The sequence below is a fragment of the Hydra vulgaris genome, chromosome 12, assembly GCF_038396675.1.
Source record: "Hydra vulgaris chromosome 12, alternate assembly HydraT2T_AEP".
NCBI lineage: Eukaryota > Metazoa > Cnidaria > Hydrozoa > Anthoathecata > Hydridae > Hydra > Hydra vulgaris.
In genome coordinates this window covers 42,955,685-42,980,099 of record NC_088931.1, presented here as the reverse complement: position 1 = coordinate 42,980,099, position 24,415 = coordinate 42,955,685, and the positions used below count along the sequence as shown (strand labels likewise).

At 24.4% G+C, this 24,415-nt stretch overlaps 1 protein-coding gene across 1 annotated transcript in view; it reads left to right on the top strand.

Moving 5' to 3' along the window:
- The window catches only part of LOC100211762 (tRNA pseudouridine(38/39) synthase), a 73,584-nt gene that overhangs the window by 27,111 nt on the left and 22,058 nt on the right, over nucleotides 1-24,415 (top strand). Inside the window, exons 8-11 of the mRNA XM_065813346.1 lie at nucleotides 7,365-7,425; nucleotides 9,027-9,086; nucleotides 19,034-19,107; nucleotides 24,128-24,242. Of these exons, the coding sequence (XP_065669418.1) occupies nucleotides 7,365-7,425; nucleotides 9,027-9,086; nucleotides 19,034-19,107; nucleotides 24,128-24,242 (310 nt within the window). The remainder of the gene's footprint in view (nucleotides 1-7,364; nucleotides 7,426-9,026; nucleotides 9,087-19,033; nucleotides 19,108-24,127; nucleotides 24,243-24,415) is intronic.

The window sequence follows — 24,415 nt, the reverse complement described above, 5'->3', positions numbered from 1 at the left end:
GGCCTAATTGAATAATGAGTAACACGAGAATGAATTTTAGTAGATGGCACAAGAGATGCTAGCTCTTTAGAGCTAGAGTGTCCATTATAGTAAATTTTAGAAAATGTAGAAAAAAGAAAGATAAGCAACATTATGACAATGTGATAAAGGTTGTAAGGTCCTGTAAGCTGTAAGGTCCAACTATGTTTACAATACGTTTTTGCACCTTGTCTGAAAGAGAAAGGACATCATTAGAAGATCCACCCCAGATACAGCAACAGTATTCCATACAAGGGGGGATTTGAGATTTTTAGTGGTAGAGAATAGAATCCAGAGTAAAAAAGTGTGGAGCTCGATAAAGAGATGCAACCTTAGCAGATGCTAATTTTGCGACGGATTTGATATATGGTTTCCAAGAAAGATCGGAAGTAAGAGTTAGTCCTAGAAGATGAAGGGTAGATAACTCATTGAGTACATTACCATTCATAAATATAGGAAGATCTAAATTATTGCGATAACGATTGGCTGAAAAGAATTGAGTTTTATCTGAATTAAAGTTCACAAGCCACTGTGAACCCCATGCTGTAGCAGAAGTGAGATCCGTTTCAAGCTCAGATGCCCTTCCAAGCAATCAGAGAGTGTTGGCTTCTTATTATGAAAAGAATAAATGGTAGTATCATCAGCGAACAATGCCACCTAAGATGTGAGAATATCTGGAAGATCGTTAACATAAGTTAAAAAGAGTATAAGGCCAAGGATTGAACCTTGAGGAACCCCTAAAGTTGCAGAATAAGAAGAAGAGTGTGGTCCATCAAGGACAACTTGTATACTACGATTGGAGAGAAAGGATTCAATAATCTTAAAGATGTTACCAGATACACTGTAAGAAGAAAACTTATGGAGAAGACCAGCATGCTAAACTTTATCAAAAGCTTTTGAAATGTCAAGAGCGATGGCCTTAACCTCTCCACCATTATCTAATATACCATAAAACCTAGCGATTATAATTGTTAGCAAATTAGTCGAAGAACAAGGAGATCGGAATCTATATGATGGTCAGAAAATAAGTTATTAGATTCAAGATGAGAGATTAAGTGTTTGTAAATTAAAGATTAAATAACCTTGCTTATGATAGGAAGAAGACTAATGGGACGGTAGTTAGACAAATTGCTCTCCATAAATTTTGAAAATAGGGACGACAGATGCCGCTTTCCAGCAGGCTGGAAAACAAGACTCTGATAAGCACTTGTTTAATAGTTTTGAACGTATAGACAACAGCTGCGGAGAACACCTCTGCAAGACTATAACAGGTATGTTGTCTGGGCCACAAGCTGTAGAAAAGTCTAAACAGGAAATCACTTTAGATACACAAGCTGGAGTGATACGAATGTCAAGCAATGGATCAACCTGTTTGTTGGCAATATCAAGTAGAACAAAACTAGTAGAATCAAGAGATGATATTGATGAAAAGTTCTTAGCAAACAATTCAGCTTTGTCTTTAGGTGAGGTGACAAAATCTGAACCATACAAGAGAGGTGGAATTAAAGATTTGCCAATTGAAAATCATCTGTAGCTAATTTTAATATTAAGTTTATAAAATATTCTTTTAACTAATTAATTAAAGTTAATTTTGATATTTAGATTTAATATTTAGTTAGTACTTAATGGTTAATTTTAATATGTAGTTTATTATTTAATATCTAATTTATACAATTAATTTTCATATTAAATTTATAAAATATTCTTATATTTAAACTTTAAAACTGTAATAAAAATTATATATTTGTGCACTTCTTGCAAATGCACAAAAAAGCATTTTAAGCTTCAATTATTTTTAAAAGTCATTTTGCTTCATTATTTTTAAAAGATTTTATGTGATTACAATAGAGATATCAGAAGTTGTAATTAGAAATACTTTAAATATTGCTCTTAGGAAGAAACTCTGTAAATCTTGTAAAGGTTGCCAGAGGTTCTTGTATCAAATCTTACATATTGATTACAAATCATTACATGAGTTATAGTCAACAAAAGGTTGGGGTGAAAAAAATCTGCAAGATTTTTATTATGTCCTCTAATATCTTGCTTAAAATGTTTAAAAATTTTATGAGCTGAAGGAAAATAAAGTTTGCATATATCAATTATAAAATTATTAAACATAAATAAAAAAATTGAAGATTGCATTAATGTTTATTTGGAAAAAAATTAGAACAAATTGTATTTAAAAGAGAGCAAATAACTTTGACAAAATGATGCGCTTGATAAAAAAGAAAGTTCCAACAAGAGAACTTGTTTTTAACTTCACACCTAAGTCTATAATAGTAAATGGAATGACTTTGCAGTTACAGACTACTAGGAAAAAAAAGCTAACAGCTTTTAAAAAAAAAAGATTTTTAGCTAAATTACTAGTCAATGCAATATAGATTGATCAGTTGTAAAGAAATTTGGAAAACTTTTAGCTTGGTGAAAAACAAAGAAAATATGCTTGCATAGTGGACAGCATTAAAAAATTTAAAAACAACCATATCTAAACCAAATACTCAACATCAGAAGCTATGTTTGAATTTTGTCTTAAGTTTTTTCATGTCAAATCTTCTTAATGTGTTTTTTGAAACACTGTCACTGTCATAATGATTTTTGGTATACAAGCTTACATTTATGATTTATGAAAAGACTTTACTCCAAGTTTTAGCATCTAACTTATTAAAGTTTCAAAGATATCAAAAATCTGTGGCAACCTAAAAAAATAGCGCCAAAAAAAAAGAAAGAAAAAAGGTTTAGTGTTCTAGTGGTAGAACACTTGCTTCAAAAGCAAGTTACAAGTTAAATCTGGATAAGCAAAAGTGTGTTCTTTGTCTGAAAAAACTAATCTTTATGTAACATCATTATAATTATATAAAGATTAGTTTATATAGTATAGATTTTATAAAGATTAGTTTATATAGTATAGATTTTGACCTTTTGACCTTAGCGAGGAGAATGAATTTTGAAAGTTCTGAAATTTAAAATATTTGTAAAAATGTTTTAGATTTTCTGTTGTTCAATAAGAAGTCTTGAAATGCCTAAAAGATTTTATACAAAAAAAATACAATAGGTTTAGTTTTTTTTTAATTTAATTTACTGGCATTAAGAGTTTTATATAAGAATATATTTATATTAAGTAAAATGTTTTTTTAATTATGAAAAAAAGTTGATTGCAATTTTTTTTTTCTTCATAAAACTCTAAATTTATTTAAACAAAACAAGAATTTAAACAATGCTTTGTATTAAGTTTATAATGTTTGATAGCTAAATGATTGTCTATTTGTGTATTTTCAAATAGTAACTATTTTAAGTTAAAGAAAAAAAAAAGTTTTTTTTTTTCAGAACTAGAAAATAATATAGCAATAAAGCATACGTTAAATTCAGAACAATAAATTTTGTTTTAAAACTTGTCACTAATACATTTAAAAAATTTTTTTTTGTGTGTAAATACATTAAGTAATGATGGTATAAATTATAAACATCAAAAATGAGTCAAAATATTTCTCTTAATTAAAATCTCATCAAAACAGTTAGAAGTACGAGAAAAATTCTGCACAACTATCTGCAAAATCCTTCTGCATTGTTACTTTTAATCGCTAAAGCATCTGAATCTAGCAAAACTTCTGTTTTTATGGCAAAAGGATTAGGAAGTAAGAGTGGCTTTAAGGATCAGAAAGAAGAAATTAGTATTCAAAAATTATTCACAATCCCATCTTATCAAACAGAGAACAAGCCAAAAGGTAAGCCAAAAGTTTCAGAGTTTTTTGTCAGGAAAGTGTAGGAATTCTGCAATTTCAAGTCTTATTGAGCCATTAAATATCCAAACCGATAGATTAGCAATCACTGACTGCTAAATCTCAAGCTCAAAAACTTTATGATGAAGTGCTTACAAAATTTAATGGCTGCATAATTAAGGATGACAAAACCTCAAATGTGACTTCAAACAGTCATCAGGTCCAAAATTTTACACTTTAATTGTTTGTTGACGTGTCATTAACAAGTTCAAGTATAAACCATTAGCTAAATTTGGTAAGAAACTTTTTTTGTGGCAAGCAATATGTAGCTACGATTTGAGATTTCAAGCTTTTGTCACATCATCAACTTTAAACACGGATGTTTACATAAAGGAACGTTTCAAGCTAGACTTTTGCCATTTTATCAAAGTCACAATGTCCCCTGTTGGTTCTGGCCTGATCTTGCTTCTTGTCATTATTCTAAGAAGATTGTAGAGTGGTACAATTTGAGAGATATCAAATTCATACCAAAAGCCTGAATCTATGAAACTACCCATAGTTCTGTCCCATTGAGAAATTTGGGGGAATTGACAACAAGTATAACTAAAGGTTTGATTAGAGAGCTGACATTAGTAAGAAAAAAAATTTCCAAAGACACTGTGAAAAAGTTGATGTCGTCGATTAGCATAAATGTTCGCTTGTTTATTCGAAATGATGTAAAATATTAAAATAAAAAAGCATTTTTATAATCTTCAAGTTCTTAAATATTAAAATAAATGTTGGAGTTTTTGCATTAGTTTAATTATTTTATATTTGTTTTCAATTTTTCATTGTTTTGAATTTAATGATTGCATTCTTCATCTGGATTGGAATTAATGCAAAAAATCGCAAAATTTTTATAGTTTATTTTGAAATCAACTTAGGTTATGATTTATTAGATATTTCTTAGATATAATTTTATTATAAAAACTCCAACATTTATTTTAATTTCTATTAAATTATTAGATATTTCTATTAGATCCTGTTCTTTCTAATTTATTGCTTCTTGATGTAGCATACTATTAAAAATTTAAGTATAATTAATTTTTTCATTCTAAGGGTTTTTAAGTTGATGTTTTCATTCAATTTTTTCAATTGTTTTGCAATAAAATAAAGTGAGAGAAAAAAGTTTGGTTTCACAAGTCAAATCATATTTCCATAATTCTAAGTATATTCTTAAATTTTTATTAAAATAAAAATGTTTTGGACAGAGTTATAATAGTTTATTTTTTAAAGTTTAAACTTTTTATAATTTGGTTTTTATTTCACTTTTTTAGTGTTTGCAATAGAATGTTTCTTTTTTTCTTTTTTCTTTGCAATAATGTTTCTACTTTTTAAATTTTAAAAATTTTAGTGTTTGCAATAGAATGTTTCTACTTTTTAAATTCTTTTCAAGAAACAAAAAATAATGATACCTTTACAAAAACTTTTTAATCATAAACTATTTAAAATTTTATATTGATTTAAATAAAACTTTCTTACTTGAGCTATCTTCTAAATCTAATATTGTTACTGTAGCTGGATCTATATTTGGTTTTCAGGAATGCTCTTTGCTATGCCATTGGGTATTGGGTATCACAATCAACACTGCAGTTTCCATTCAATTAAATTTATTATTATTGTAAGCGAACATTAAAAATTTGCAAAATTCTTTTAAATCTTTTCAAAATTTCAAATTTCAAATTTAAGATTATTTGAATAAAAATTTTTTAGAAAACTAAAGTTTTCTTGTTCAAGTAGAATTCATTTTAAAATGAATCTTTAAAAACAACTTGCATATTTATAAAAAATGTTTAATCTTGATATTGCTATAAATAAAATGAAAAAATGGTATTGCGTTTTTTATATCCTATTCGAAGTTTCTTTTTAAAATAATTTTCAGTTAGAAGCTTATTATGTGTTAACAACATGTAAGATACATATAGTGTTAAACTATAAGATACATATATATGTATCTTATATGTATCATATACACTATATAGTGTATATGTGTTAACAACATATAAGATACATATAGAAACATTTGTATGACTATAATTTTGCGTTGCCATCCCAAGAAGTTTGAGTACACTAAAGATTTTTAACTGCTGCTAGAAACAATTAATGGCAAACCCTTGGATTGATGGGAAAATCAATTAATTGAGTTTTTGCTTCATTGACTGCATTTAACAATCAGCTTAGCAAATTATTAACTTTTCTGTATGAATTATCAATGTTATTGCAACATGATATTCACAATAAATTGCAGTTTTTACACTATTTTTGTTTGGCACAAAATTTTTAATGCAAAGGTTTCATCATAATAACATAAAAATAAGGTTAGCGAAAAATTAGTTAGGTTTGCATTGCCAAATGCTGACCCTAATTTTGAAGGCTGATGATGTAATTGTGATGCTTCATTGGGGTTTTAGTTAAAAAGTTTTTTGTATTGGTCATGTGTCAAAATTCTGTTGAATATCAAGGAGAAAAGAAATGGATCTAGCACCTAGCATCTCAAAGAAACTCCATATGTGGTATCAGACCAAGAGACAGAATCCAGAGTGATACCAGAAATAATGACTTTTTAAACATGCACAAAAGGAAATGATTTTCCTGAGAGAAGGTATTATCCGATGAAATATTCACTGTTTTTTTGTTTTTTTTTGTATTTGGAATGATATGAGTTTTTTTTCAGACAGAAGGAAACATAAGTTATGCAAAGCTTTGATTGTAAATTAATTATTAAGGAGGACTCTAAAATGGTAGTGTAGTCTCTTAACAACATACCATCTGGTTCACTAGCTGATGATTTCATTTTTTGTTAATATTTAACTAAGTTTCTAATTGTTGTTAGTGATTATGAAACATCTTTGCTATAACATTTTTTATTTTAAAACGACAAATCATGAAATCAACATCATCATTAAGGAAAAACATGTTGAGAAAAACAATAGTGTTTAATTTTGTTGTAAAAATAAAAAAAATTGTTACAAAAAAGGATCAGACTTGAATTAACAATGTAAAAAAGATTGAGGGAGGTATATCAATGTAACAACTCTACCTGGTACTTAGTTATACACTACACTATTATCATAATTTGCTGAAAACTATAGTTTTCAGCAAATTATGATAATAGTGTAGGAGCTCGCATGAAAAAAAAGATTTTAAAGATAAAACTCGGTAGGAGAATAAAGGCTTTGAAGATAAAACTCTGGCAGGAGATGAACAGTTTTAAAGATAAACCTCTGCTAGAAAATGAAAGATTTTGAAGATAAAACTCTGGTAGGAGAAAAAAGGCTTTGAAAATAAAACTATTGTATGAGAAGTAAGGTTTTAAAGATAATTAATAGTAGTTTGCAGAGTTAAAAAATTAAAAAATATTACAGCTCACATTAAGAACAATTTCCTTGTTCTATTGCATTTCTAGTACAATAGAACAAGGAGATTGTTATAAAGGAGAAAAATAATTTTGATTTAGCCCCTTCTATAAAGGAATTTAAGCAAACACCTTATATTTGTGAATAAATAGTTTATGAGTTTGTTGGTTTTTTTATACAATAAAATATTTCTAATGAATTTTTACTTAATATTATTTTGTATTTATTTTTTTAGATTTGATTGTGATACCAGAATGTATAAATATTTTTTTCCAGCTAAAAAAATGGATATAAAGGTTAAATTGTTTCCCTATGTTCTTTAAATAGTTTGTGTGTGTGCATTATGTGAATTAAGTTAAAACTTTTTTTTAAATTAAAAAAATTTAAATCATCCTGATTATAATAAACATATTTCTGAATATATGATTTTAGAATATTTGCCTCTTTTTTTCAGTATTTTCTTCATGATTGTCCAGTAAGATTTGATGACTTGCTGTTTAATACAGTTTGGTGGATTCACATTGATTCTATTTTTATATACCACTCCATTACATTTTTGATGGTAATGGATAGATACACAGCTTTGGTGATAATGGATAGATGCGCAGCTTTGGTTATAATGGATGCACAGCTTTGATGATAATGGATAGATGTACAGCTTTGATAATAATGGATAGATGCACAGCTTTTTTTGGTGATAATGGATAGATGTACAGTTTTGGTGATAATGGATAGATGCACAGCTTTGGTGATAATGGATAGATGAACAGCTTTAATGATAATAGATAGATGCACAGCTTTCTTTGGTGAAAATGAGTAGATGGGCAGTTTTTTTTGGTGATAATGGATAGATGTACAGCTTTTTTTTCATCACTATAATTATTAGCAAATATTTAGCTTATCCATTTACGTTAATTTCTCCATCAAGTGACCTTTTAGATATTTTTTCTTATATTATGGTTTTAGATTTTTTTTTTATAGTACTCTTTAAGCAAAAGATCTACTTGCATTTAAACTTTGCAGCTAAATTTTGTATTAAAATCAATAAATCAAAATCCAAATTATTCAAAACTCATTGCAAATAAGTGGAACTTTGATGTATTGATTTTGTATATATTTTTTTTATAGTTAGAAAAACTTTTCAAAAAACTAAAAACTTCGCATATACACATAAGAAACTAGTTTATATATAATATAAAATTAAGTTATGAGTAATTTAAAAAAGATTTGGTTAGTAGTTTTTAAAAAAATTTAAAAAATTGTTCCTATTTCAAGCAATCATGGTGATAAGCATATTTCTGAACTTGAAATTTTTTTTTTATAAATAAGAATAAAGTTTTAATTATTTGTCAATAACTAGTGTAAATTTATTTATTTAAATTGTTAATTTTATTTGTGTAAATCTATCAGTTGTTAAATTTTAATTAAGCTCTCCAGTGTATGGAACTTGTGTTGGCTTCAAGTTTTTTAGGTGTATGGTGTGTTGATGATTTTTCAAGTTTTTAGTGTATGGTGCTCACTTATGATATAATAGTATGGTGCTTATTTATGATATAATAGTTTGGTGTATGGTGCTCGTGTTATAATAGATTAAAGTTTAATAAAATAAATCACTAAAAAAAATTAAATTAAATGAATTTGAAAATTTTTTTAAGTCAATACTGTCATAGTTCAGAAATAAAAGAAAGTTATTGATTGTATTTTGTTATTATTGGTTTCTTTAAGACAAACTTTTTAAAAAATTTGAAAATTTAAAGAAAACTTTTAATAACTATTATTTAGTGATAAAATTTTGTATAAAGGTTGTTTAAAAACATATTTAGTTAATTTTGTATAAAGCTTGTTTAAAAACATATTTAGTTAATTTTGTATAAAGCTTGTTTAAAAACATATTTAGTTAATGGATGCTGCTGCTCAAAAATTTGTTGGTGAAAAAGACTTTCGCAACTTTTGTAAAGTACTTTTTTTTTGTTTTACATTTTTTAAAATTTTTATTAAACAAATACTGCAAATAAACTCTTTTTAAAATTAAAAAAAATAATTTTTACAATTTTATAATAAATTTTTTATTTCAATCAAGTCTCGGTTTAAACTAAAAATTATAATGTCTCGTATATTCTGTATGTAAAATAATTTTACCTTGAATACAAAGTTTACAAGTAAGTTTCTATCATAGTGTAAAACACGCTGGGACCCCCCATGAATTAGATGCTGGGGCTCACCCCCACTCCTAAAAAGTTAACTAAATGCTTAATAAAGAATAAAAATAACATTAAAATATTTTTTAAATTCATGTATATAATAATATTTTTAAAAATCACTTATAAATAATCAAGCACATTTAAAAAGGTTAATTTCATAAATAAATATTAGAAAATAAGTTTTGAGTTAATTAAACATCGAACTCCAAGTAGTGCTATTAGATGTTACAAAGCTTTCTACTTCTTGTAAATATAACATGCAAATTTTGCATAGAATATCCTTACATAAATAATCCTGTTTTTTTAACAATGTTGCCGAATGAAATTTGGCAGAAGTTGTCTTAATATGTTTGGTGGTTGTTTGTAAGCTTAATATGTTTGGTGGTTGTTTGTAAGCTTAATATGTTTGGTGGTTGTTTGTAAGCTTAATATGTTTGGTGGTTGTTTGTAAGCTTAATATGTTTGGTGGTTGTTTGTAAGCTTAATATGTTTGGTGGTTGTTTGTAAGCTTAATATGTTTGGTGGTTGTTTGTAAGCTTAATATGTTTGGTGGTTGTTTGTAAGCTTAATATGTTTGGTGGTTGTTTGTAAGCTTAATATGTTTGGTGGTTGTTTGTAAGCTTAATATGTTTGGTGGTTGTTTGTAAGCTTAATATGTTTGGTGGTTGTTTGTAAGCTTAATATGTTTGGTGGTTGTTTGTAAGCTTAATATGTTTGGTGGTTGTTTGTAAGCTTAATATGTTTGGTGGTTGTTTGTAAGCTTAATATGTTTGGTGGTTGTTTGTAAGCTTAATATGTTTGGTGGTTGTTTGTAAGCTTAATATGTTTGGTGGTTGTTTGTAAGCTTAATATGTTTGGTGGTTGTTTGTAAGCTTAATATGTTTGGTGGTTGTTTGTAAGCTTAATATGTTTGGTGGTTGTTTGTAAGCTATTATTTGAAAAAGCTTTTACTCTTTTATTAGATAAAAAACTGAATAAAAGGTTTTTTTTATTTAAAATAGGTTGGCAGTTTAGGTTGCTATAAAATGTTGTAACTAAAGGAAAAAATTTGTTGAATTTTTTTTGGGGTGCTGGCCCTTGTAATGTTGGATTGTAAAAAGCTTTTTCTATTAATTTTTCAAAGTAATTACATTAGTTCAGCCATAACTTTAGTTCATCCAAATGTAGGTTTTCAATGGTGTAATCAGATGTAAAAACAATTATTCTTTTTGCAAGATTGTATGGAATTTTTTTTTTTTATGTGATCAGGGTGATGGCTGTTGTAATTTAGGTAGTCGTGGGTATTTGTTTCTTTAAAGAATATGTTGTTTGTGATATGTTAGTTGTTTTTAAGAATAACAGAATATTATCTAGAAAATTAATTATATTATATATTTTTCAATAAGTTTGATACCATAGTCTATTGTAAAGCTGATTGAATCATTTAATCTGCAGTTGATGTTTTGAATTTATTTATATCTAAATATTTTGGCCATTTGTTAAAACCATTGTCTACATATCTAAAATAAAACTGTTCAATATTTTGCACTTCCTCATTTGAAAAATATCCAGGTAAGATTTTTGGAAAAAACAATGTTTCTTCTAAGAATTCAATTGAAAGATATGCATAGTCTAGTGCAAAATCTGTTCCCATGGCTATGACTGTAATTTGGTGAAATAATTGGTTATTTAAGAGAAAATTGTTGTTTTTCAAAAAAAAAGGATGCAGATTTAATGATAAATTGGCTGTAAATCATTCGGGTATAAGATCTTTATGTTTTTCGACCTAGAATTTCAAAGCATCTAGTGCTAAATTTTTACATAAAAGTTCTACAATTCAATAAATCATTTTTAAAAAATAGAAACTTTTTAGATTAGTTTTATCGTTATTTTGCTTGGCATACCCTTTACTTTGTATATTGGTTTACATTATATTAATAGTTTATTATATTAATACAGTCTTGGCCATAAGTTTTAAACCACTTCAAAATTTTTGAAATTCCTTCAAATATGTCTCCTGTATTAATGTGTTTGTTAATTGTTTGGGCATGTATTAACTTTCAGTCAGTGACACTTTGGTCAATTTTAGTAAATATATCAACTGTGGTAGTTGTCAAGATAATCCATCAAAATAGGTCACTGTCAATAGTTGTCAAGCTAAAATGCAGCTTTAGGCACTCCTTTATCCAGCGGGCACCTGCTGGCATTTGTTTTATCACAACTGTGCAAAGTGCAGCAGCATGTAAAATGCTCTAAGAAAATATCACCTTCATTTTGTCATTTGGAGAGTGAAGTTAATGTCATATACAGACAGAAGTGTGTCTATACTACAAGGGTTAGTTTTATATTTTTCTTTGATAAAGGAATTTGTGAAAATAAAGAAAATTAATAAAGAAATTTTAAGCAGGTGATTAAATTCAAAAGGTTTGTTTTCTTGCCATATTACAAAAGTACAGTTTATTCTCATTTACATACATACATACATACATACATACATACATACATACATACATACATACATACATACATGCATACATCAGGGTTCCCACTCCTCCTTAAAAACATTAAATATCCTTTAAAAAAAAAAAAATTCCTCAAAAGTCTTTAAATGACCTTTAAAAAAGTTCAAATTTAATACTCTCCTTAATTTCTCCTTATTTTCTATCATTATCTTCAAGGAAGTTTTATTAAAATATATAGATAATACTTATCAATAGAGAAGCATTATCTATATATTTTAAATGATGATTTGAAATCCCACACCCATATAAATATGTATATATATATATATATATATATATATATATATATATATATATATATATATATATATATATATATATATATATATATATATATATATATATATATATATATATGTATATATATATATATATATATATATATATATATATATGTATATATATATATACATATATATACATATATAATATATATATATATATATATATATATATATATATATATATACATATATATACATATATATATATATCAACTTGTTTCTCCGTGCAGCGGCCTTGTTTGTCAAGGTTCGTGTTTTGGAGTTATAGAGTTAGGAGAGGATTATAACCACAAGTAGCCTTCTCATATGTAGTGGGCTTCTTGGCCTTGGGGAGGTGAATTACTTTAAAAAATGTATATATATGTGTGTGTATATGTATATATATATACATGCATTAGGGTGCATCACAAAACAACAATTTAAAAAAATTGATTTTGTCTAACACTTAATTGTGTTCTATATATTAAAAAAACACTTTCAATTTTTTTAAAGGTCCCCCAACACCCTTGAATATTTAAACGGTCCCTAATGATTTCAAAAAAATAGTTTTTCAAAAGTAGGTCATGTTGGGTCTCAAATTAAGCGAATTTTATAAAAATTTCAAAAATAATCATCTTTTTATTAAAAAAGATTCACATTAGATTTTACTGCAATAAATATGACATTTTAAAGAAAAAATGAAAAAGGTGCATTTTTTGTAGTTTTTATAACTGTGAAATATTAAATGCTTTTTTTTTTTTAATGATGACAAAATCAATTTTTTTAAATTGTTGTTTTGTGATGCACCCTAATATATATATATAAATATATATTTATATATAGAGAGAGCCCACTTTTTCTTTTTTTTTAAAGCACCTGTTTGATTGAAATTATTTTGAAAACTGTTTAATTTTTTCAATATTTTATTAGTGCTAATTAATAAGTAAAGTCTTTACTATTTATTTGACATGTTGTTTCCTTAAATATTACTTTATATTAATAATTAAATATAATTTTAAAACATCTACTTTATAATTTTCATTTTTTTAACGTTTGTTAAAAGTTGAAGCTTGGTGCTTTATTTGATGATTTTCTTTTATAATTTTGTTTTTATTTTCATCAGCATTTACTAACTCTAAATTTTTGTTTTTGTTGTTTGAAATATTACTAATAAAAACATAAATAAGTATTACTAATAAAAACATAAATAAGTATTACTAATAAAAACATTATATTAATAATTAAATATAATTTTAAAACATCTACTTTATAATTTTCATTTTTTTAACGTTTGTTAAAAGTTGAAGCTTGGTGCTTTATTTGATGATTTTCTTTTATAATTTTGTTTTTATTTTCATCAGCATTTACTAACTCTAAATTTTTGTTTTTGTTGTTTGAAATATTACTAATAAAAACATAAATAAATGTTACTAATAAAAACATAAATAAATATTACTAATAAAAACATAAATAAATGTTACTAATAAAAACATAAATAAATATTACTAATAAAAACATAAATAAATATTACTAATAAAAACATAAATAAATATTACTAATAAAAACATAAATAAATATTACTAATAAAAACATAAATAAATATTACTAATAAAAACATAAATAAATATTACTAATAAAAACATAAATAAATATTACTAATAAAAACATAAATAAATATTACTAATAAAAACATAAATAAATATTACTAATAAAATCATAAATAAATATTACTAATAAAAACATAAATAAATGTTACTAATAAAAACATAAATAAATATTACTAATAAAAACATAAATAAATATTACTAATAAAAACATAAATAAATATTACTAATAAAAACATAAATAAGTATTACTAATAAAAACATAAATAAGTATTACTAATAAAAACATAAATAAATATTACTAATAAAAACATAAATAAATATTACTAATAAAAACATAAATAAATATTACTAATAAAAACATAAATAAATATTACTAATAAAAACATAAATAAATATTACTAATAAAAACATAAATAAATATTACTAATAAAAACATAAATCAAATAATAAAAGAGTTACAAAATGAGCTATAAAAAAATACAGCATGAAACTCGTCATCGTTGACAACCAATGAAAAAACACGTTACAAATCTATTTTTCTTTGAAACCAAGGACTATCTCATTGTCAAAAAAGCAATTTCAAAAAAAAGTTTAATATTGCATATTCTATTTTACATTAAAGCAAACCAAGCAGAGTAGGAGCACATGTAGGCATTTAGGCCTGCATGAACTATACAAGAGTTGTATGCTATTGATTATTCGAAGGTCAATCAATTTTGATAGATATATTGAATTTTTAGAATATTGATAATGCCTTCTTCCCTAAATTGATAAATTTAAAGGAGAAAACAACGATATCAGATATCAATAATATATCAAGTCTAGTAAATTCAATGCCAAAGAGAGTAAATCAATGATTACAAGAGAAATGTGGTTCTACAAAATAATAAAATATTTTTTTTGCTATATATATATATATTTTTTAATTGTTCATATATATTATTAGAAATATATCCTTAACTTATAGCTACTCTTTTTTTTAATTAAAATGTTTAATTATTTTTAATTTTTTGGTTTGAAAATCATTTTTTAGATTTTTTTTTTTTTTTTTAATTCCATGTACAAAGTGGCTGGCCAAACAAAGACTTAAGTATAATATTTTTTAATCTAGTGGTGTTACATATATTTTAAAATAATTTGAAATTAGGCTGTCCTTGTTTTTCTTTTACTAATTTTTAGTTCATATAATACTAAATGAAATGTCATTATTTAATGATTCTCTTTGTAATTAGATGACATTAAAGCTGACATCAAAATCTAATGCATTAAAAAGAGCTGCCTTTGAAAAACTAGAGTCTCTTGAAAAGCTTTACGTTGAAAAAAAGAAGCTTGTTAAAAAGAAAAATGAACTTTTTTAATAATGTTATATATATATATATATATATATATATATATATATATATATATATATATATATATATATAGTATATTATATTTATATAATATATTATAATATATACATATATTATATAAATATAATATACTATATATATATATATATATATATATATATATATATATATATATATATATATATATATATATATATATATATATATATATAGTATATTATATTTATATAATATATTATAATATATACATATATTATATAAATATAATATACTATATATATATATATATATATATATATATATATATATATATATATATATATATATATATATATATATATAGTATATTATAATAGTTTATCTATTTATATTTAATATTTATTGAAAAAAAAAATGATTCTGTTTTTAAAGTAATCATTTTCTCCTTAATTCTCCTTATTTTTTCCTTGAAAAAATTGTCGTTTGTGACCAAATCTCCTTATAAATTGGGAAAATATATCCTTAATTTTCCTTAAAGTCCTTATTTTTAGCCTCAGTTTTAATAGTGGTAACCCTGATATAAGTACAAAACATAAGTAAGTAAAATTTAAAAAAATAGTAAAAAAAAAAGTTGTTTAAACTATTAATATTTTGTTAAAAGACTTTATCAAAATATAATATATATATATATATATATATATATATATATATATATATATATATATATATATATATATATATATATATATATATATATATATATATATATATATATATATTAACAATTAAATATATTTATATATAACCAACAATTAAAGATATATATCTTTATTTATATATACAATATATTCTTGCTTACCAAGCTGTTGCTTCAGATCTAAAATGGAAAAAACATTTTTAATTTAATTTATTTTTAAAAAAAAAGCAAAAATGAAAATCGAAATAATAAAATCAAACTTACTTAATACTTCATTGCTATCTAAAAAAAATTAAGACGCTATTATAATGTTTTGAAAGTGTTTTACCCAAGTGAAAACTACCAAAAAAATATTATTCAGTTGCCGGATGAAGTCGACGAAGCTAAATGAAATGAAGTTGACGAAGCTAAATGAAAAAGATATTTATTGCTTGTTTTTTTATTAAATAAAAAACAGAAAAGTAATAAACCCCAAAATGACAAAAATTATTAAAGTACTTTATATAAAAATAGAACAAACATAGTGATAGTAATGCTTATGTAGTGATAGTGGATTTAATCCAAAAATAAAAAGAACCTTTAAAAAAAAGCTTACTGCTCTCAAATCTACATAATTTTCCAACTTACATTTTTCTATCTACATTTATCTATAATAAAAATTGAATTAATGAGTTACCATTACTTAAAGTTGATCCCGAAGCAACTAAAATAAATTATCAAATAAAAAAGCTTATTTATATAATCCTGACGATAATGTTGAAATAAACAATATTTATTGCTTGAAAATTTAAGTAACAAATGTAATTCAAGTATCAAAATAAATGTACTAAGTTACCTGTTGTGGCTGATGCAACTGAAGTTATAACTAAATAAAAAAATAAAAAGGCTATTTTATCTAATCCTGATGACTATGTTTAAATAAACAATATTTATTGATTCTTTTTAAAATAAAATAAAATAAAAGACATTACTATTTGCTGATGCTCCAACTGATGATACCACATCTAAATGACAAAATTTATTAAAATATATAAAACATATTCAACGATTTAAAAGAATATTAAAAAGAAGCTCTTAAATCTACAAAATCTAAGTCCTAACTGAGTTCTATCTGTCTGTCTAAAAATAAAAATTGAGATAAAATTACATACAATAAAATTGCTAATGCAACATTCATACTCAAATAAAACCTAAATGATAAAACTTACTTAAGTCACTGTCAGCTTGCCTGTCTAAAAATTTTTTTTATTCTTATTAATCCTAATCTATAATCTATAAATAAACTTACTTATTAATATAAACTATAAATAAACTTGAATTAATATAAACTATAAATAAATTTACTAATATAAACTATTAATTAACTACTATATACTATAAATAAACTTGAACTTACTAAAAAGGCCTTCGGCTCCTTCTAACTGCTCTAAATAAAATAATACTTGCTTAAAATGTTCTAAAATGACTATAGACAAAACTGAAACACTTTACTAAAAAAGAAACATTGTACTAAAAAAAACTATTTTACCAGTCATTTTAGTTCTAACTTCATCTTAAAAAAAAAAGCAGGCTATAAAAATTAGAAAAATAAAAACAACCAACAACAAACAAATTTTAGTTTTTAAACAATGAACAACATCAATTCCACTTGAAACTAAAAATTTATCAGCTCTAATCGGCTTGCAGACCTTGCTTGAAAGACCGCGTGGATTAAAGAAACGCTTTTAGAAAAGCCTAGAAACTACTTTATTAAAAACGAAAGTGAAACAAAACTAACACTATTAAATTACAGTATATTATTTTCATATTAAGATATATATATATATATATATATATATATATATATATATATATATATATATATATATATATATTTGGTCATTTTTAAAAATTATATTATTAAAAGATTTTGTTTATATATTTTTTCTTTTGATAGTGTGTTGGTCATTTGGTCATTTCTAAATATATATATATATATATATATATATATATATATATATATATATATATATATATATATATATATATATTTATATATATATGTTTATATATATATATGTTTATATATGTTATATATATTTATATATATATATATATATATATATATATATATATATATATATATATATATATATATATATATATTTATATATATATATATATTTGATTTTTTCTAAAAATTAAATTTTAAAACATTTTGTTTATATTTTTTTTTTTTGTGATAGTGTTTTGGTCATTTCTAAATATATATATATATATATATATATATATATATACATATATATATATATATATATATATATATATATATATATATATATATATATATATATATATATAATATATTATATATATATATTTGGTCATTTCTAAAACTTATATTATTAAAACATTTTGTTTATATATATATATATATTTTTTGATAGTATTTTGGTCATTTAAAAAAAATTATATATAGAGTGAGAGAGAGAGAGAAAACGAAAGAGAGAAAGTTTTTACAAAATTGAATAAAATTTAAAATTTTTAAATTTTTTAAAATTCAGTTTCAATAAAGTCTTCAGCTTTATTGGAAGGCAGTTCTAAGTTGGGAATAACTAGAATCTAAAGAGGAGCAATTATTAAAACATTAAAATACTGCTTAATAGATGTCACCTAGTTACATAATAGATGTCACCTAGTTACATAATAGATGTCACCTAGTTACATAATAGATGTCACCTAGTTACATAATAGATGTCACCTAGTTACATAATAGATGTCACCTAGTTACATAATAGATGTCACCTAGTTACATAATAGATGTCACCTAGTTACATAATAGATGTCACCTAGTTACATAATAGATATCACCTAGTTACATAATAGATGTCACCTAGTTACATAATAAACACAAATACAAAATAAACAGAGCTACAGTATCTTCAATTCTTTAAGAAATTTTTCTTTAAGGGAAATGGAACAAATAAGCTAACTTAAATTTATCTTATCTGCCACATATGATTTAGAATAAATTTCATGTGGTCTGTTCTCACTTGGCTACATACTATAGAAAAGAGGATACTATTTTTAATTTTGTACAGAAAAAAGTTAACCTAATGTTTATAATGTATTATAAATATAGCTCCATTAATAAAGACTTCAAAAATTTTCTAAATTTTTAAAACATTTTGTTCCTATTTTTTATTTTTTTTTTTTTTGTTTTGGTCATTTCTAACAAATTATTACAGTTATGTATCTTCAAAATTATCTATTTGACAAATCTTTTTTTTATTGATTGGTGGATGATAAAAAAATGATTTTTTAGGTTGATGTTGGGAACAATGTTAACCATTTCATTCGAAATATTGTTTCTTTTAAAGTTCAAATGTTAAATAATGTGTAAGTATTATTGTTTTTAAATTTGTTGTTGTTGGTAATTTATGAATTCAGCAGTTAAGAATAATGCTGAATTTTTTTTTTTTTTTACTATTCATTATTGAAAAATATCTAAAAAATTATGAAATATTATATTCTTTCATATTTCAGAACCAGTTAAGTTAAATTAAAATTCATTATATTTTTAATTACTCAAAAAGTAAAAGCTTTGTTTTAACCGAGTGGCGAGGTGTCATGAGCCAAGTTATGTTGAACTGGATTAAGATTGTCAATTTAGGACAACATTTGTTTAGCTTGAAAATTGATCGAAAGTGATTATTTTTACAAAATGTACAACACAAAAAACGATAGGTTGTTCTGTTCTTAAGAAAAAGCTTGTCAGGGAGGTCATCAACTTTAAAAGTTGATTGCTGAGCTGTTTCTACAAATAAAAAAAAGTTTCTCAATGAAGTGATTTTTAATAGTCATAATGCTGTTACAATCTGAGCATATCTTTCCTTTTAAATGTTTAGAACAACATTGCTAATATCCCATTCAAAAAAAATGTCCTTTATTATTCCTTCTCAGTAGTTTTACAGTTTTTGCATTCAGTCGTGGCTTCATAAGATTGTAAATCAGCTAAATACTTAATGAAAAACTCATATCCAGATCCAAAACAATCTTTTAGAGAGCTTCTATCTATACATATAGTTGGTAAAATCATACAGATTTCGACTACCCAATTAGTTTTTGCTTCATCCTATTCATCTTTATCTACTAGCTGAATTATATCATATAAAGATTATTTTAAATCACTACTTTGTAAAAGGTTCATCAAGTTTGATGCGAGTTGAACTGATGTCCAAAGAGATAAAATAAAAATAATCTATTGTACAAGTGTTATTAATAACAAGAGCTGTTGAATTAGACTTTATTGTACGTTTAGATCCCCATTTGAGTAGAACCATTTTAGGTTTTTGTTTTTATTAGGTGATTGAAAAGTTTTGAACTTCTTTGGTGATGACAGTATCTGTAAGGAATCACCTGGAAAGGTTTTTTCCTCGTCAGAGTTTTGAACTTTATCTGTTTCTGATTCACTCGACCAAGCTTTACTTTGTGACCTATAGCCATTTATTTTATTTTTAATTTTCTTTTGCCAGACTTGTTTATCATCTTCATTCTCATTGTCACTCATCTCCAATACAGCTCACTTTGGAAAAGCAGACAACATTGAACCAGGTGAACTTTTGATTTCTTTGATTTTTTTTTAACACTTGAAAAAAATAAAATAGCGTTTACGATGTGACTACAGCAACCAACAGTACATATTCCTGCTTTTTTCATTTGTATTTTTCCTTGTTAAGATGCTCCAATATATATTTCAAGCTTTGTCTAAGCTGATAGGAACCTATAGTTATATAGGTTTGTATTGTGCTTTGATCAAGTACCGGAAAATCTTTAATATCTTGGGATTCCAATTTAGTATAGACACTTTTACAGTGAAGCTTCTTTTTTTTAACTAATGTTTCAAGTAAGTTCTCTTTGTTAAGGCTCTCATAATTCTAATGATTTCTACTTTGTTGTCATTATCGGAGAGTTATCTACCAAAATATATATTATTCAATGTGGCAGCAATCCAGTAATCATTTAGCGTATGAGGCTTATGTTACAAACCTTATCCAAGTCTCGAAATGATTGCTTAAAGAAGCTATTGATAATTTCAATAACCCATCGAGTCTTTGTTACAAGGCGTGATTGATTTGCTTCCAAAGTTGTTAACTGTTTCTGGTCTTTTCTAAGACAAGCTGGCATTTTTGAATCAAGTTTATAATCTTTCAATACAATCACGGAATCTGCGATTCAATATAATGATGTCATTTGGTTGAATTAAAGAACTTAAGCTTTGGTCCTTGATTAGAGCTTCGCTTAATATAGTCGCGTCATTTTTTGTTGCTTTAAAAAGGTCATAAACATCTAAGATATATCCATTAGAAGAACATATCATAAATGGCTTTACCAAGTGTTTCTTTTTTTTGGACACTGTATGTTTTATGCTGAAAAACTTTATTGCTACTCTTGACAATAGCAGTAAGTTCCATCTGCTAATAATATCAATTGATCATCACTTGTTTGAAAAATCTCTTTAGCAATAAGACTATTGTTTTTTAATAATTCATTTCTTTAGATGTGGTTCACGTTTAGATTATTTTGAACAAAATCAATGGTGATTCTGACTTGTTGAAGTAACCGTCTTATATCAAATCAGGATCCAAATTAAAAAACATTGATATTATCAAATGATCCAACCCAGTTTTGAGCAAGAATAGATATATTGCTAAAGCCTGGGGCTCAGAGCACTGGATTGAATTTCTCATCGAATCAAGTGATTTGCTTATTTCAATAAATTGTTCTCTTGTAAATCCAGTTATTCTGAGACATTTATACTCAATCAAAGTTGTTTTATCCATGAAATGGTAAAAAAGCGAATTTTGAAGTACAGAATTATGTATTGTTTTGAAAAGATTTTTAACCTCTTTTTTTGAGTTTTATATTAGCTTTACCAATTGATATCATCTCCGTAATTTCTTTGATTAATAGATTTGACGATTGACAAAGATGAATGCTGCAACACCTCGAGTTAGGTGGAATCAATATATTTTTTTCTATATAGACGTCAAAATCGCTTCATTAAAAATATTTCTCAACTTTTTGTATAAGTTTTTCTTTCCACAAACAAGACAGCTTTTGTGAGGTGAAAGAGAATGAAAAAAATTTACAAATATTGGTTTATCATCAGGATTGCATTTTTTTTTGCCAGTTGTTTCTTATAAAAGAACTTGTGAATTTGAAACTCTATTAGTTGAACTGGTATTAGTTGAACTATCGTTTATAGATTCTTCATTATTATTTTTTGATTTTTTTCTATTTCGTTGTGAAGTGTTTCAGCACTTCTTACAGATTTTATCATTTTTCTTAATCAAGTTCAATTCTTTCTTTTGGATTTTATTTAAACTATCAATATTTTCTTCAGAACTAACTTCATTAAACTGTTTTAGTTCTAAACAAACATTACAGCAAGCAAAAAATAAATATTGAGCATATTCTTTTTGCCATTTAACGTTTAGCAATCAAAAACTAATTACACATTAAATATTTTACACTATTAAGGGTTCAAAGTTATGCGATAATCATGTTTTTAAAAAGTTACAAACACAGTTCGTCATGTTGGTTTGATGTTGGTTTTAACTGCAATTTTTTATATTAGGAGAATTTTAAAAAAATCTTGTAATTTTTTTTAATGTTTATTTAAAATTATTTATACTACTGTTTTTTTATTTGTTTGTGTATTATTTTTTAGGTTGATGTATAAGTTAACATAAATAAATAAAAAATAATCATAAAAATATTTTTATTTAGACTTTGAAAAAAAAGAAAAAGAGATTTATTTGCTATTCTTCTAATATAATAAAAATCAGTTTGAACCTTGTCAAAGTAACGCAACGAATTGGAGCAAAACAAAGTTGCCAAAAATAGTGCTTATTTAAAAAAAAAAAAAGTTTTTTGGACTATTTAATCGATTTTTCTAGAGTATTTTTTCAGTTTTTTTCAGAATTTCTTTCATGTCATTCTGGTAGATTTCAAGGTGATATTTAATAATAAATTGATTAAAATTCGAAATTTTGATATTAGGAGGCAATTTTCTGGGGGCAAAATTTACATGCTTATTGCATCATGCCCTTTGGTTTTCCTGTTGTGATCAAAACTTTTTCTTTTTTATATTCTACCTACTATTCTATACAATTTATATTCTACCTAATACATTATATAGTTTATATTCTACCTAATACATTATATAGTTTATATTCTACCTAATACATTATATAACTTATATTCTACCTAATACATTATATAATTTATATTCTACCTAATACATTATATAATTTAGATTCTACCTAATACATTATATTATTTAGATTCTACCTAATACATTATATTATTTAGATTCTACCTAATACATTATATAACTTATATTCTACCTAATACATTATATAATTTAGATTCTACCTAATACATTATATTATTTAGATTCTACCTAATACATTATATTATTTATATTCTACCTAATACATTATATAATTTAGATTCTACCTTATACATTATATTATTTAGATTCTACCTAATACATTATATTATTTATATTCTACCTAATACATTATATAATTTAGATTTACCTAATACATTATATTATTTAGATTCTACCTAATACATTATATTATTTATATTCTACCTAATACATTATATAATTTAGATTCTACATGATACATTGTATTTAAAAAAAGATATTTGACAAAAGATAGATAATGATATTAAAATATAGACAGAATTAAGATTATATTTCTTGAAAAACCAAACAAATCTGACTATGTTTTGATAAAACCAAACGAATCTGACTATGTTTTGATAGAACTAATTGTAGTAATACATAAATAGTGTCAGTTCAAAAAGCAAATGTAAATGAACTCAGTTTTAATATGTTACTTTAATAAAAAGTGGTGTTGTTTATAACTGGCTTTATTACTTCTCACTAACAACTTTTTATATAGAAATGGCATATTTTTACCTATAATTTCATAATCAGATGTTAAAAAAAATATATAATAATAAATGAATAATGAAAAAATTATATAAAATTTGTTATACAAGTTTTTAGTTTAAGTAAAATAAAAACATGTTTCAACAAATTTGAAGAGTTTATAACTTCTTTCTCATTTTTTAAAATATTTTTTTTAAAGTTTGCTCATCAAAAGTCCTGAATACGCTATTAGCTTAAATTTACATAATAGTTTGTGATAATAATGACAATGAGGATGACGCAATAATGGCAATGGTGATTGTGGTGACAAAGGTGATGATGTGTGATAGTGGTTAAAATGGTGATGGTGCAATCCGACGCCACAATGGTAATGTATCCATCACCATTGTATCCATCACTTTATTGTAAAACTTATAATTTTATGTTAATTTTTAATTTATTATTTTTAAGAGACCTGGTTGACATTTGTGAAATGGAAATTACTGGATTGGCATTTTTGTGGCACCAAGTAAGGTGCATGGTAGCTGTTTTACTTTTAATTGGGTTAGGTGTTGAAAAGCCTGAGGTTAGTTTGACTTTTACTATAAAGTTTTTTCATTACAATAAAAAAGTTTTAAATCAAGTTGATTCAAAGTTACAGTGAAGCTTGTTTAAAGTTTGAAGTGAATCTTAAGTTTATACCTTATGTTAGTTACATTGATTAAAATTAATGATACACATAATAATAATAATAATAAT